A 16,858-nucleotide genomic window follows, 5' to 3' on the forward strand; every position below is an offset into this window, starting at 1 on the left:
ATTGAAACATAATAAATACATGAATATGTGATAAGTATATATTTGTACAATATATATATATATATATTAATAATATAAATTTAAATCTTGCTATAACTGAAAACAGAAGTTAGAATCCTAATATAGCTTACAAGCAGCAACAACTATAAATACAAATATATAATTTATGATAACTTTAGGAATGAGTCTGTATCTCATACAAGTTACTATGAAATCTCATGTTTTGGTTAAATATATATATGTAAACAGGTTCTTATAGAAAATAGATTTCATCATTTTAATACATCGTCTTATACCAGAGATTTAAATTTATATAATTTTAATAAGTTAAAAGGTTATGAGAGAATAAATAGTGTTTATGATATTATAATACACTATTTCAATTGTAAGTCTGCAGTATTCAAACTACATCTTTTATATCGACAAATTAGTTTTTTATACGTACAAAGTATTCAGGATGAGGGATAGAGAGAGTGTCCCGAAATATTATAATTTTATTATAATCTCATGTATATCAAACAATTGTTATATTGTACATAATGTATAATGTAGTAGTGTATACCTAATACGAATTTTATTAGATATTATAAGTTTTATATTTTGTAATAAATTATGTCATGTTTAAACGTAAAAATTTCTTGTATGTTTGTATGTATTGATAAAAATATTAATATGTTTCAGATCAAATGAAATATATATGTATATGTGAATCTAGATTTTAAAGATTTAATTTAATTATATACAAGCCGAAATCATAATCTCTTTCTAAAAACATGATTTGTCTTTTATAAATTATATAATGATTATAAAGATTCTTTGAATTATAGCGACAATTAACTTATCATAGTCTAGTCTAGTCTTGTTGATATAATATTAACGAAAAAAGATAATTAATAAAATTAAAATGTTTGAAATATTGCAAAACTTAAAATTTTAATTTGTATTTCTTCTTATAATTATGTTCGCCTGATATTTTACTCATATTTGAGACCTTAAATTTTTGCGGTTTGAATTTTAATTTCAAATTCATATAAAAAAATTATCTATATTAAAAGACGATACAAATGAAAGAAAGTATATAATACAAAAATTTACAAATATCTAGATATGCAACTAGTTATATGAAATCTGATTTGTCAATTCTGGACATGCACATTCTATTGGTTAGAAATTTCACTCATACACATATCTTTCTTTACTACTGAAAGTCTGTGACAAAGCTATAGCTTTGGTACTTTTACCCTATAAAAATCTTGCAGCGCGCAAGCGCGGGCATAACGCTATACTTTACATATCGTGAACCGTGATGCGATTTATACAGTGCAGTGTTAAGTTCGGTTCAATTCATATCCAAGTTGTACTGACATTTACGAACTTGTAGCGGAGTATCCATATTCATCTCAAATCATCGAGAATCAGTTAGCTAAATCATGAAGTATATTCTGGTGACCGGCGGTGTGATCAGCGGCGTGGGCAAGGGTGTCATCGCCAGCTCGTTCGGCACTATCCTCAAACACTGTAACATTCGCGTGACATCCATCAAGATTGATCCTTATATCAATATCGATGCCGGGACGTTCTCGCCCTACGAGCACGGTGAGCGCGATATTAATTTCTGCACATCATTGTGCCATAATATTTGAAAAAACAGCGGTTTTTTCGTTAGCATGTTCGACATCAATCGGTATAAAATTGAGTTCAATTTCCTGTGCTATTGATACGGGACTTTATTGCGATCGCAGCAGTTGCACGTTATTGCGTAAAGATCGCTTCTTCCGTGATTCTAGCTCTTGATTTCTCGTTTCTTAACATTACAGAAATTTTTTTTTCATTTGAATATAATTTATAAAGGGTTATACACACACACACACACGCACACACACACACACACACACACACATATATATATATATATATATACACATGTGTGTTGCGCGAGGTTTAATTCAAATCGTCTTGCCGATATTTCTATCACTGTTTTCTGTCTATTTTTTGATTATCGATAGAAAAGAAATAAATTACAAAATTTTTTATCTGAATAAACCATACAGTTGTGTGATAAAATTGAATAAAAATCGCTAAATTAAATTCCACGATAAGTGAGTGCCTTTATGGCGGTAAAATTTTCAGCCATGTGCTTACGCCATTTTGCATGCTGCCGCCACGCTATTTAATAATTAATTAAGATTTATCGAATGAGGTCAGATGAATTTTTATAGCTATATAAAATATATATGTACACAAATAAAATTAATTACGCATATATATATATATATATATATATATATATATATATATATATATGTATATATTGTATATAGTGCAATAATAGAAGAATATTCATTTTAAGCCCCAAGTTAATTTATTTTTCTACGCAAATATTCTACACTATACGAATCCATCTGAATATGTTTTTAGGCATCTTCCGGTTCTATACATGCATTTCCTACATTCAAAAAAATGTAGATAGAAAATGTAGAGCTGGAGAGAAAAAGCACAATAAAAAAAGTAACATTAAAATTGATGTTAAAATTGATGTATGTCTTATTTTTAAAAATTATATAATTATATTATATATTATTAATAAAATTAAAGTAATATAATAACATTTTTAACATTTTTTATAAAATTATATATGATTAAATTAATTGCATATAGGATCAAATTAGTACTAAATTATTTCTCATATAGTTTCAACTATTATACAGATAAAGTTTAATAATATATCTGAAACAATTAACTGTGATTGAACAATTAAAAATTATTATTGATCAACAAATTATTTTAATTATTAGAGTATAGTAATTGTTATATAAATATGTTTGCATAATTTCATTCATCCTTTAGAAATGGTTTCTAATGTCCAATGAAGCTTGATGCTTATCACCACATTCCATTGTTCAGTCAAGTAAGCGGTAAAAACATTCCTCGAAGGGAAACATCTTATGTTACTGGGTTTTTATAGACACATCCGCTGTCAGTTTTTTAATTTTGCTTATGTTACTTACTGGAAAGTTTCTGTTTACTCTGTACAACAGGAGAAGTTTATGTACTCGATGATGGTGGTGAAGTGGATCTTGATTTGGGCAATTACGAGCGTTTTCTGGATATCACTCTTCATAAGGACAATAATATAACAACGGGAAAAATTTATCAACATGTTATTACAAAAGAGAGACACGGAGATTATCTAGGAAAAACAGTACAAGGTATATCTCTATTTATATAATATCGCATATTTATATATAAGAAAGAGAAAGAGAGAGAAAAACACAATTTTTGCACAAATTAATAAAGATTGATATTATTTTTTAGTTGTACCTCACATCACTGATGCTATTCAGGAGTGGGTGGAAAGAGTTGCGAATCAGTCTGTAACAGAAGATGGAGCTAAACCAGAGGTATTGCTAATAATATGAATTATTATAATATATAATGTTACATAATTCCATAAGATATGTAAAAATATTAATTTACATAATATTCTTTATATATTTGTGATATATAATTCTAATTACATAATTTATTAATAATGCTTTACAGGTTTGCATAGTGGAATTAGGTGGCACAATAGGCGACATAGAGGGGATGCCGTTTGTAGAAGCATTTAGGCAATTTCAATTTAGAGTGAAGAAAGAAAACTTCTGTGTTGCCCATGTGTCTTTAGTGCCGCAGGTAACTGCGTTACATGCCTACAATCTTTACACACAGGTTACATTCTCGTTTACATATCTCTTCTATATTTTATGTGCACCCAGTAAGCAATTTGATAACAAATTGTTGCCAAATTGGCATCAAATTCGCTCAAAACTTGGTAACAAATCCAGTGCCATCTGTGTCCGCATTAAGCTTGTGTTTTGATGACAAAGCTTGTTGACATAACCTGACAGCAAATTGACGGCAAAAACCGAGCAAAGCTTGACATGATTTGACGTCAAATTGATGGCAAAAATCGACCAAGATCTGCGCAAGACAATCTGATAGCAGATTGTCAGCAAAAACCGAACAAATTCTGCAGCTTTTGGCCATTCATATAAAAGTATATATTTAAATAGATTTAAAGCCTTAACCCTAAGTAACAAAATGATGATAAGTTTTGGTCATAAAATGACCATTAGATAATTAGACATTATATAAAATCATATATTAATATGTTAAAACATATAGGTAAATTCAAATAACTTAATTTATAAAATTAAAGATCTTTTTGGACAGAAATTGTTTGATCAAGTGAAAATCGAACAATTATCTGTCCGATTTGCCAAAAATCAATTCAATATCTGAATTTCCTGTATAAGAATTATGTCAAAAATTGAACTGATAGAAATATATATATTATAATATTATTAGGATTTTGTAGACTTTATATACACTCATGACAAGAATTTGAATACGGGTATAGATAATGAATAACGCGCCGCATAGCGATAAGCGACTGAACTATTTTATAATACTTTGTAATAAGCTGCAGATTTTGTTCGGTTTTTGCTGCCAATTTGCTATCAGATTGCGCACTCTAGATCCTGCTCAGTTTTTGCCGACAATCTGATGTCAGTCATGTCAGCAAGCTTTGCTCGGTTTCTGTCGCCAATTTGCTGTGCAGTTATGTTAGCAAGCTTTGCTTGATTCTTGGCGGCAATCTGCCAGCTTAATCGGTAATAACAACTCTTGTACCAAATTTGTAGCTTTTTTGCTGACAATAATTTGTAGCAAGCACTTGGCAATATCTGTTAGAACAGACCTGGCTGACTGGGCATACAATAATAAATGCATAATTAATTTTTGTGAAACTCCCTAAACGTTTTTGTGAAGATAATTTCTGAGTAATTATTGAGATATAAAATACTTTTTAGCCAAAATCAACGGGTGAACCCAAGACGAAACCAACGCAATCTAGTGTGAGGGAGTTACGTGGATTAGGTTTATCACCCGATCTAATAGTTTGTAGATCGGAAACGCCTATTGGCAATTCTGCCAAAGAAAAAATTTCAAATTTCTGTCATGTCGCTCCAGAGCAGGTAATTATCATAAATATTTTTAATGAAGAAATAAACTGTATCGTAATTGATTAATTAAAATTGTTAATGTTTGAAAGTAAGTAATTAATTGATATCAACATTAAGTGACATCAAATATTTTGATCAGGTTATCACTATTCACGACTTAACATCCATATATCGAGTACCACTTCTTATGGAATATCAAGGCGTTATAGAGTTTCTCAATGATCGATTGCAACTGAATATCGGAATACCGCGTCCGCGTTTCTTCATGCGAAAATGGCGAGATTTAGCTGATCGCGTGGATCATTTGCGGAAAGATGTTAACATCGCTCTAGTGGGCAAATATACAAAACTCGAGGATTCCTACGCTTCTGTTACAAAAGCGTTGCAACATGCTGCCATTGAGGCCGGTTATAAATTGAAATTGACGGTACTGTGTCGTAATTATTTGAAATATATATAATTTTATACATATTACATAATCATATTGTACTATTATTTTTTGAATGATTATGCAATAATATTATTGCAGTTTATTGAAGCTGCTAATCTAGAGCAAATTACATTAATGGAAAATCCAGTCTTGTATCATGAGGCTTGGCAACAGCTTTGTAAAAGCAGGTAAATATTTCAATATATTTTTATGGTTCTGTACTTCTCTTATATCCATAATTTTTAATGAAGATACATTTGTTGTGTTTAGTGGCATTATTGTACCAGGTGGCTTCGGTAAAAGAGGATTGGAAGGAAAGATGGAGGCCTGTCGATGGTGTAGAACAAACAACAAACCGTTTCTCGGCATCTGTCTGGGTCTACAAGCGGCAGTCATTGAATTCGCGCGAAACGTATTGAATCTCCAATCGGCGAACTCTACAGAAATTGATCCACATACTAGTAGTCCTGTGGTAATAGACATGCCAGAGCACAATCAGGGAATTATGGGGGGAACTATGAGGCTTGGCAAAAGACAAACGCGTTTCTGTAACAATAATTCTGTCCTAAGTAAGTACCAGAATCCATGTTTCAACTTGAGATCAATTTTCTTTTTTCAATGCCACAATATATGATATATTCTTAATATATATATATATATATATATATATTATTTTATTTTTATATTTTTCTGTACAGAGAAATTGTATGACAATAAAGATGTCATAGAAGAAAGACATAGGCATAGATATGAAATAAATCCGGATTATGTTCCAGATTTAGAAGCAGCTGGTTTAAAATTTGTAGGTGAGTTATATTGCATTTTTTCACACACAATAAAGTTATAGTTTTGGTAAATATAATAGACAATCTTAATTATACATAATTGAGATAATACAATATATATATATATATATATATATATATATATATATATGTCAAGCGTTTGCTTTGGGGACAAAATGTCGAGCGAATGAATATTTTGGAGACTTTTGCATACTTCGGGGTCAGGACTCAAAGTATCCATATATTAAATGTTTAATTTGAGGACATTACGCATATATATTAAATGTATAATTCGAGGTCACTAACAGATGGCGCCACTAATATTATAATAATCAAAATAGAGTGTCTCCTGAGTGGGAACGAGGCGGAATACTCCATGTAATTTCTGCTTGTCTTGTAAAAGACGATCAAAATCAATATGCGATTTATTTACAAAAAATGAAGAATTCATTTTGAAAAAAAAAATAGATTAAGTAATAAACTATAAATGTATGATCTCAAATGATGCATTTGTCTTCTGATTATACAGTATATAAAACAGTACTTCATATTTTATACTCTACTTTTAAAGTAAAGATATTGAGTCAATTTTTTTGCAACATGTACAAACATTTTTGCTTATCTTCGATAATATAGAAAAATGAAACACATAAATAAAGTAAAAAAAAAAAATAAGTGCAGACAATAAAAATGATCCAGACATGGACATAACATGTTGCAAATTAAAAAAGTCAATGAAGTTCTACTCTCTCTACATTTTTCTATTTATATTTACTTTCTATTATTATTTAAAAAAAAAACAATATGATATTCAAATCATGCTTTAAATACATTTCAAAAAACTTTATATACGTTAAAAAATATTTATACTTATACATTTAAAATATCGATTTTGACATTCAAAAACTACTTAAACGTTCTAATATTTAAGTTTCAACAATGTTTCATAAACAACAACATATTTTAGAGTCATAACATGTATCAAATAATTTAATGTCATAAATTGTATTACCGAAGATAAGCAAAAACATAAGCTGAAAAATTTATCGTATTTAAAAAAAAAATATTGAATCAATATTATACTTTTTTTGAAAGCAGCTTATAATGTATAAGTTGGTAAATAATATTAGTAAAATAAATTCCCTGTGTGTTTCGCATATTGTATGGTTATATACACCAGCAAAAATGGTGTTTGGTGGCGGGTGTGTATGTACAGTCGAAAGCATCACCGTATACAAATGAAAATCGCGTACGCACATGTAATTTGAAGCGCAAAGAAAATCAAGGAGTGAAGGAGAAAGTGGAAGGAGGCGGGGGGGGGGGGTATTCCGATATTCATTGCATCGCATGTCGCACGATCGAGAGAGAAAGCAATGCAAAACGTAATGTCGGCTAGTGGTGTCCAATAGCTATCTCACTCGCTCTACGCTTGAATGCAGCGCGTGTAGCGAGACAGCTATAAGACACCGCGCTGTCTTTATCATTATCTCGTTATCTCATTTTGATCTCATACTTCTCTTTTTTATTAAAATGATCTTTTGTCAAATTAAAGACAAAGAAAATTGACAATTTATTATTTAAGAGCAACTTAAATAATTAATAAATTTAACTTGTAGGGATATCTTTAAAGCTTGTGGTAAATAATAACGATTAAGATCTGAAACACCCGACTTTCCTTGGATCGAGCCGACAACAATGCTATCGCGCGGCTCGATACTCTTGCGAGATAGCGGCGAAACGCGATATTCTCCTAAGATCAAATGACAAAAGTCGCGCCGCCAGATTTCCAATATATATTGTATATAAAATATAGTTAAAACGCGATATCTCAGAAACTATGATATAATAGAGTTATGCAATTAAAACTAGAGTTATGAAATCTTTACTTTTCTTTTTCGTCTTATCGAGTATGGTTCGGAACTTAAGATTTTTTACTAGAACTTGTATTTATTAAATTTTTCATAAAAGTATATTAATTTTAAAAATTCGATCTTTCGGTAATTATAATAGCTAGGACCATGCGGTTTTCGCGATTATATTTGTCTTATCGAATGTAATTCAAAACTCTAACATTTTCGATCAAAACTCGTGTTTTTCAAATTTTTTTATAAAAGTATATTAATTTTAAAAATTCGATATTTCGGTAACTATAATAGCTAGAACCATGCGGTTTTCGCGATTATACTTGTTTTATCGAATATAATTCAGAACTCCGACATTTTTAATCAGAACTCGTGATTTCCAAAATTTTTTATAAAAGTATATTAATTTTAAAAATTCAATATTTCGGTAACTATAATAGCTAGGACCATACGGTTTTCGCGATTATATTTATCTTATCGAATGTAATTCAGAACTCTGACATTTTCGATCAGAACTCGTCATTTCGAAAATATCTCTGATATTTGAAGTTAATTTTTTAAACTAAAAACTGCAGAACTCTTGCAAAAAAGTATGAGGAACTATGTAACTATTCAAAAGAGCATCAGAACTATGCTCAGGACTATTTAATTTTGATGTGTCAAAAATCGTGAAGTTGGCACCCCCATTTTTCGAAATCTGCTTTCATTGTGATAATGGACAGAACTCTTTATAAAAATTATCAAGAACTCTTTCTTTTGTTCTAAATAACTCAGAACTCTTAACAGAACTATGGTATCGTAACATAGGGGTGCCACTTCACACATCCATATACGTATGTATGATTTTCGGTTGTTTACGCGTACACACACATCTAACGGACACCATTCATACCGGCACGTGTATGTACATACATGGCTATTGTCTTTTGTAAATCGTTCTTCTCCCTCTCCCCCGTCGCACGCCGAGCACTCATGTAACATTAAACTGTTTCTTTTCGCCGCGTAAGATTGGGTTGTTTCGTCGCGCAATTGTACTCGCGCGGATTGATTGATTTTTATTAATTAATTTCTTATTAATTATTGCAAAAATCGCATGAAATGGTAAAAAACCTTCCTATTCAGTTTAACCCGCTTCACATGCAGGTGATGAGTGGGGCGCAAATTACCGAACACTTTCTTACATAGTAATATTTTTACAACAAATTAAAAATAAAAGGTAAATATGCATTGTTGTGCCTCCGTGGAGGTACAGAGATTTTGTTGAGATCGTTGGCCAATTGGAACTTAGCAGCTCAGGATCGTACAGGGTCTTCTCGTCGCTTTCATTAATTATGGAATCGTATTAGAATAAAAGGTCGTTTATTCGAATACATTAACTTTAAATCTTCTTTTCTTTCTCGCACTTTAACTCGGCTTATCGCGGTATAGAGTTGCTTCGCATGTCTGATATCGCGGCTGCCGTCGCAAGATCAGCTGAGAAGTTCTTTATTAATAAACCATTTACGTTTGTCCGTCTCGTGGTTACTATTGTTAATCTATTCGCACTATATAATTGTATGATTATAACTGTTTCGTGTGATTTTGCGATTAAGACTGCCTAGCGCTCGTTTGAGATGGGTAGTTTTATCACCTCCTGTTTGATTCGTTTTCGGAGGGGATAGCTTAGCGACAGGACCATAGGTGGTCGTGTCGCTCGATTTTGGGTGGAAAAAACCCGGATGCAAGCTATGTATATTCTTTGCCTGCATTTCCGGCGGGTCGTTCTTCAAGTCTTGCGATCGCGTGGCCTCCGCGCGTGCCTCGCTTTGTCAGCGGTTGCGCTCGTAATTTTATACGTCTTCCTCGGCTTGGAGTTATAGTTGGAAGACGTTAAATAATATTTAATAATTAATAATTATGCTAATTTGGTTATAGCCGTTTTGGGCTATAACATCATATTAAGGTCCCACCCCCGCAGGATAGTGATGTTGACATACATATGTTGTCAAAGTCATCGTCCTAAATGACCTTGACCTTGAAATAAGTGGCGGTCGCGATTCATTAAAAAGTTATTAACAAAAAAAGATGGTAATTATGCAGTATAGGGGAGCCAGCTCCGATGACCTTGACTTTGACATGTGTTGTCAAGGACATGACCCCGAGTAACTTTTTCTTCTAATTTAATCGTCGCTCGTTGCTTATTAAAAAGTTATTACCAAAAAAATTTTGAAATATACCAAAGATATACATGGACAGGAAGCACGCGCGCGCGCACACACGCACACGGGGGGTGCAAGGGGGGCCTTCGGCCCCCCTCCCGCACCCACCCCGCCGGTAGACAGGGTGGACCTTGCTTTCTTTACAATGTATCACGTACTTTGTAAGTTGTAAAGCGAGGTCCACCCTACCTACCGGCGGGGAGGATGCGGGAGGGGGGCCGAAGGCCCCCCTTGCACCGCCCGTGTGTGTGTGTGCGCGCGCGCGCGTGCTTTCTGTCCATGCATGTACTTTGGTATATTTCAAATTTTTTTTGTTAATAACTTTTTAATAAGCAACGAGCGACGATTAAATTAGAAGAAAAAGTTACTTAAATTTATGTCCTTGACAACTATATCAAGGTCAGTGAAATCGGTGAGGTTGCCCTTAATCTTAAGCTTTACTATCTTTTTTGTTAATATTTTTTTAATGAATAGCAACCGCCACTTATTTCAAGATTAAGGTCATTCAGGACGATGACGTTGATAACATATGTCAAAGTCAACGTCATCCGTGAGTGTATCTGCAAACACATATTAGCCAATTACTTCCTTTAGTACTGATACAAAGTGGTAAATTTCTCAAACTTCTTTATTCTTATAACTTATTCTTATAACTTTTTAATAAATAATGACCGCCGATTAAGTTATAAGGAAAAGTTACTCAGGGTCATGTCCTTGACAACATATGTCAAAGTCAAGGTCATCGGAGCTGGCTCCTCTATACTGCATAATTACCATCTTTTTTTGTTAATAACTTTTTAACGAATCGCGACCGCCACTTATTTCAAGGTCAAGGTCACTTAGGACGATGATGTTGACAACATATGTTAACATCACTATCCTGTGGAGGTGGGACCTTAATATGCATATTTACCAAATAAAAATATTTTAAATAAAAAATTTATTTTTTCATAACAAATATATTTTTGTTTACATTAATTATTTAATTAATTAATTAATTTTTGTAAACATTGCAATCTAATAGTAAAAACTTTAAGTAATTATGATACTTAATTTAAGTAAATTAAAATAAATAATAAATTTAAGTAAATAATTGTTTCATGTAATGGTGTTTTATGCGATATTCTTATATTAGAAAATAATGCCTTTAGAGTTTTTAATAGAGTCTTTTTCTCTAAGTATTTTTATATATATATTATATATATATAAGAAACTGAATTTGTTGCTCGTCTTAAAGTATTAAAAATCGATACTTTGTCCCCGCGGATCCTATATGACGCGCTTTCCTAATATATAAATTAACTAAAAGAATTTGTTGCTCGCATGTTTTGGGTATTAAAATAATCTGTGGACAATATACTATCGAGATATATAAAAGTCTGAATTTGTTGCTCTTTACAGAATACATATGATTATCTTTTATCGTTCTATATCTCGAAATTTCATTTTTGTTAATTTCAAACAGTTTTGCATATATGTATATATATAAAAAGGCATAGTAGTGTCTTACGCCAATATGTAGTATATATGTTTCTTGAAAAGAGAAGCCTTTTCATGTCATCGTGCCGAAATGTTCGGCAGCGCTTTGTATTGTCTGAAAGTAGATAAAGGCACGTTTTGTTTTGACATCGGATCCGCGTCGCGCACGACTATCTCGCGTTCCTTCTTTTTTATAGATTCTTATATATTTCGATAGTACATCGTCCACAGATTATTTTAGTACCCAAAACATGCGAGCAACAAATTCTTTTAGTTAATTTATATATTAGGAAAGCGCGTCATATAGGATCCGCGGCGACAAAGTATCGATTTTTAATACTTTAAGACGAGCAACAAATTCAGTTTCTCATATATTTCGATAGTATATTGTCTACAGATTATTTTAGTACCAAAAACATGCGAGCAATACATTTTTTTATTTACTTTTACTTCGCGCAAGTGAATGGTACGGCGCGGCGAGACTGAGTATATAGTGGTATTAATTAAATAATATACTTTTTTTAAAATATTTTTATGTTATTTTAGAGCAACAAAATAGCAACAAATTCTAGTGTATTTTATTTTTTGATTCGAGCATTCTATATATTTTTTTCACTATGGGGGGAGCTGGCTTAATGTCAAGCTAGCACCCCCCACTTTGAATGTAAATTCCTGCTAAACGGTTTGAGCAACAAAATTCGGACTACGGCAACTAATTAGCACATAATTAGCACTAAATTATTTGATGTATTTGACTTAATTTGGCGTTGGTGGGGGGGGGGGCTAACTTAATATGGGTTAATATCAAGCTAGTTCCTAGACTTAAACAGTTATTTCAAGATTTAAAACTTGTGTATACAGTTAATTTAAAAAAGATTTCAAGTTTAAACGCGCATAATTCATAGACAGAATAAGAACTTCCTCTTTGCATAATTTGGGAACTGTCTCCAAAGTATTCGTTTATTATACAAAAGAGATCACAACTTCCGTACAATAATTTATTAGCGTGTGCTAGAATCAAAATAGAATAAAAAATTCTAAACAAAAATAAGGCTGCAATAGTTTTTGAGTTATAAGTTATCAAAGTTTACCACTGATATCGCGTAGATCTCACGTGCTCAGGCGCCTAACTACATATAGACGTACCGATTCGTCATTGATTTTTTCAATCAATAAAATAAAATCAGCCTTGCCGTAAAAATCAATATCACAATTATTTCAAAAATGAATAACAGATGACATCGGCACATGTGTCTAAATACAGCGCGAAAATTCTTATAATTAAAAGTTTTTCTTCAATATTTTATAATTCATTGATATAAAATATTGAAGAAAAACTTTTATATATAGAAAAGTATTGTCTTATTATTATATTTGGGCATTCTTATATACGGACGCTCCTGAGACAAAGCGTCGCGTTCCTTAGTTACGTGTATCTGGCGACTCGTTGCTAACGCACGAGCGGTGAGTGGGGGGCAATAGGCGTGAGTCACGAAATCGGGCCAAAATGTGCAAGTAAATCCCAGCACTGATATACATTTGTCCTTAAACTATGCGGAAAATATATGGGAAATATTATATATGCAGAATATCTCATAAAATCTATACAATAATTTATGAGCGTGTTGTAGAGGAAAAATATATCCATGTATATAAATTTCCATTTTATATAGGAGTTGCATAATTTGGGACCTGTCTCTAAAGTATCCGTTTATTATATATACATTTGTCCTCAAAGTATGCGGTAAATATATGAAAGATCTTATATATGTAGAATATCTCATAAAATCCATAAAATAATTTATTAGCGCGTTGTAGAGGTAAAATAGAATAAAACATTGCAATACAAAAATGTTGAGTCTGCCATAATTTTTGGGTTATAAGTGATCAAAGTTTGCCAATGATATGTAGAACTTAGGCGCTTAGGCGGATAACTAAACATACACGCGTACCGATCTGTTATTCATTTTTTAAATAACATAATGTAATACACAGTTTAAAAAAAAAATGTTAGTTGCAAATTACATATTTTTTGTTAAAAACAAAACTATATATTTTTTTATACCAAGTAATTTCTGTCATTATTTTGTGCATAAAAGTGTTAAAGTATGATCATCGAGAAATGCAATATTACGAGATATTTATTAGTTTATGTAAGCTTGTCAAATTAAAATATTAAATATCTCGTAAACTGTTAACTTTTTGATCATATTATCTTTATAATTTTTTATGCAGAATATTACGAGGAATCGATTTCTATAAAAAAATATAGTTGTTCTATTTAAACAATTTAAGGTAACCTTGCCCTGACTTTGACGTCACCTAAGGTCAAACCATAGGTATTATTTTACATGTTCCCCTTCAAATCATAAAACTTTTGTTTTAAACATTTTTATCTACCGGGCTCAGTTTTTTTAGATATTCGGTTCGAATGTTTAAAATAGGACACCCTGTATATATATAAACACTATATAAAGACATTATTTTCTAATGTTATTATTTTCTGTTTATAAATAAAGTCATTTAATTTATTGTCAATATTGTGTGCATAATAAAATTATTTATATAAAAAGTACAATTTATATGTGTATATAAGGTGCGAGAAACTTCTCTTAATGCGGGTAAAGTGCGGAATAGAAATGCTGAATGTAATTCTGTATTATTTTGCGGTTTTTGTAATAATTTACGAGAAATTAGTAACAACACAATTTCTTCGGCGGTTTAGCAATGTCACCAGCTCTGTGACTCGTCGTTCCATCGCGGATTTGTGACGATTTTCTAACAATTTTTATCTCCGTTAATTGAGATTCTCCATTAATCTTCGCATTTTATTTTCCACATTAATATTATATGTATAATAATCTTGTCTTGCGTCTGAAACTAACTTATTACGTTTGTTTATCATATATAAGAATCGCATAATATGGGAACGGTTTCCAAAGTATTCGTTTATTATACAGAGTGTCGCACAACTTTCGTACAATAATTTACTAACGCATTCTAAAAAGTGAAGTAAAAAATTTTAATACAAAAATGTTGAGGCAATAGTTTTTGAATTATAAGCGATCAAATTTGCCAATGATATCGCATAAAACTAGTGCGACCCATAACTAAACATGCGCGTACCGATCTGTCAACTGTTATTGATTTTTTCAAACAACAAAATAAAATCAGCTGTGCCGCAAAAATTAATATCACACTGACTTGAGAAAAAACATGTATGCATAGTTACAAGCCTGACCGCGCGAGTTCTTTGCGGTATCATTGGCAAACTTTGATCAATTATAACTCAAAAATTATTGCAGCCTCAACATTTTTGTATTAGAATTTTTTACTCTGTTTTTACGTCTAGAATACACTAATAAATTATTTTATGGATTTTATGAGATATTCTACATATATAAGATCTTTCATATATTTACCGCATACTTTGAGGACAAATGTATATATAATAAACGGATACTTTGGAGACAAGTCCCAAATTATGCAATTCCTATATAAAATAGAAATTTATATACGTATTTTCTCAAAGTAAGAAATTAATATAAAGAAGACTTTAAATTTAAATATATATTTTGTGAATAGAATAAAAATTTCTATCACATAGGAGAATCGCATATTTTGGGAACTGTCTCCGAAGTATCTGTTCATTATATATATATATTAATTCTGAAAGTATACTGTTAATATAAGAAAGACCTCAAATTTAAACGCATGTTTTGAGGACAGGATAAAATTTTCCGTCATATATGTAAATCGCATAATTTCGGGACTGTCTCCGAAGTATTGCTTATTATATATATATTTCAGTCCTCAAAGTATGCATTGTATATAAGAAACCTATATAATTTTAAAATTATTGACTTATAAATAATTTTATAAATTGGGATATGTTATTGAGGTTGTATTACACACATTTATAACTAAAATCGAAGTGGTCTCAAAGTATACGCTTGACATATATATATATATATATACATATATATATATATATATATATATATACTCTATATAGTCTAACATTTTGTTTAATAGGTCGTGATGACGATGAAAATATACGAATGGAAATCGCCGAATTGGAAGGACATAGTTATTATGTAGCTACGCAGTTTCATCCTGAGTATCTATCAAGGCCTTTAAAACCCTCACCGCCGTTCCTCGGTTTAATTTTAGCCAGTGTAGACAAACTGAAGTATTATGTAGCACGAGGATGTAAATTTTCACCTCGCCAACAGAGCGATAATGAATCAGGTAATAATGAAATAACTAGAAAAAGATATATAAAAAAATAAAAATTTATATTAAATTAACGTAATTAGTATAATTAATATATATTAATATAATTGCGCGCACACACATATATGCAAAATGTATGTTTAATGTAAAAATTAGACATAATTTCAATTTGCATGCAAATTTCTCCAACTTACTCATTTGTCATGTTGATTGTTACAGACGATGACTACATGTTGGAGAAAGTGTCAAAATTGCAGTTGTCTAGTAATGCAAGTAGAAGTGGTAGTAATATTACAGAACTCAATGATACTTTGCATTGAGTGAAATTTTATTATCGCAAATTTATTTTGTATCATTCCATTTTCCTATAATCTGATCCACATGTCTTTCTCTAGTCTTACATAATTCATGATTAAAAATTGAAACATAATAAATACATGAATATGTGATAAGTATATATTTGTACAATATATATATATATATATATTAATAATATAAATTTAAATCTTGCTATAACTGAAAACAGAAGTTAGAATCCTAATATAGCTTACAAGCAGCAACAACTATAAATACAAATATATAATTTATGATAACTTTAGGAATGAGTCTGTATCTCATACAAGTTACTATGAAATCTCATGTTTTGGTTAAATATATATATGTAAACAGGTTCTTATAGAAAATAGATTTCATCATTTTAATACATCGTCTTATACCAGAGATTTAAATTTATATAATTTTAATAAGTTAAAAGGTTATGAGAGAATAAATAGTGTTTATGATATTATAATACACTATTTCAATTGTAAGTCTGCAGTATTCAAACTACATCTTTTATATCGACAAATTAGTTTTTTATACG

At 30.9% G+C, this 16,858-nt stretch overlaps 1 protein-coding gene across 1 annotated transcript; it reads left to right on the forward strand.

Annotated features, from left to right (window-relative positions):
* The first annotated feature begins 1,430 nt into the window (after positions 1-1,430).
* On the forward strand, positions 1,431-16,316 carry LOC138943757 (CTP synthase 1-like). Its single transcript, XM_070314694.1, has 11 exons — positions 1,431-1,596; positions 3,039-3,209; positions 3,316-3,401; positions 3,544-3,711; positions 4,854-5,018; positions 5,146-5,433; positions 5,536-5,624; positions 5,707-6,005; positions 6,135-6,242; positions 15,796-16,011; positions 16,216-16,316. Exons 1-11 carry the CDS (start codon positions 1,431-1,433, stop codon positions 16,314-16,316), a joined length of 1,857 nt encoding a protein of 618 aa, XP_070170795.1.
* The last annotated feature ends 542 nt before the right edge of the window (positions 16,317-16,858 follow it).

Source organism: Polyergus mexicanus, unplaced genomic scaffold (assembly GCF_030449975.1).
Source record: "Polyergus mexicanus isolate NDT 795.1 unplaced genomic scaffold, iyPolMexi1.0 SCAF_37, whole genome shotgun sequence".
In the NCBI taxonomy this organism is placed as follows: domain Eukaryota; kingdom Metazoa; phylum Arthropoda; class Insecta; order Hymenoptera; family Formicidae; genus Polyergus; species Polyergus mexicanus.

Excerpts from the sequence above, each read along its gene's own strand:
- LOC138943757 (XM_070314694.1), top strand. The coding sequence starts at position 1,431 with ATGAAGTATATTCTGGTGACCGGCGGTGTGATCAGCGGCGTGGGCAAG. Across the intron at positions 6,243-15,795 it reads AGCTGGTTTAAAATTTGTAG|GTCGTGATGACGATGAAAAT; the intron begins GTGAGTTATATT and ends TTTGTTTAATAG. Across the intron at positions 16,012-16,215 it reads ACAGAGCGATAATGAATCAG|ACGATGACTACATGTTGGAG; the intron begins GTAATAATGAAA and ends TGATTGTTACAG.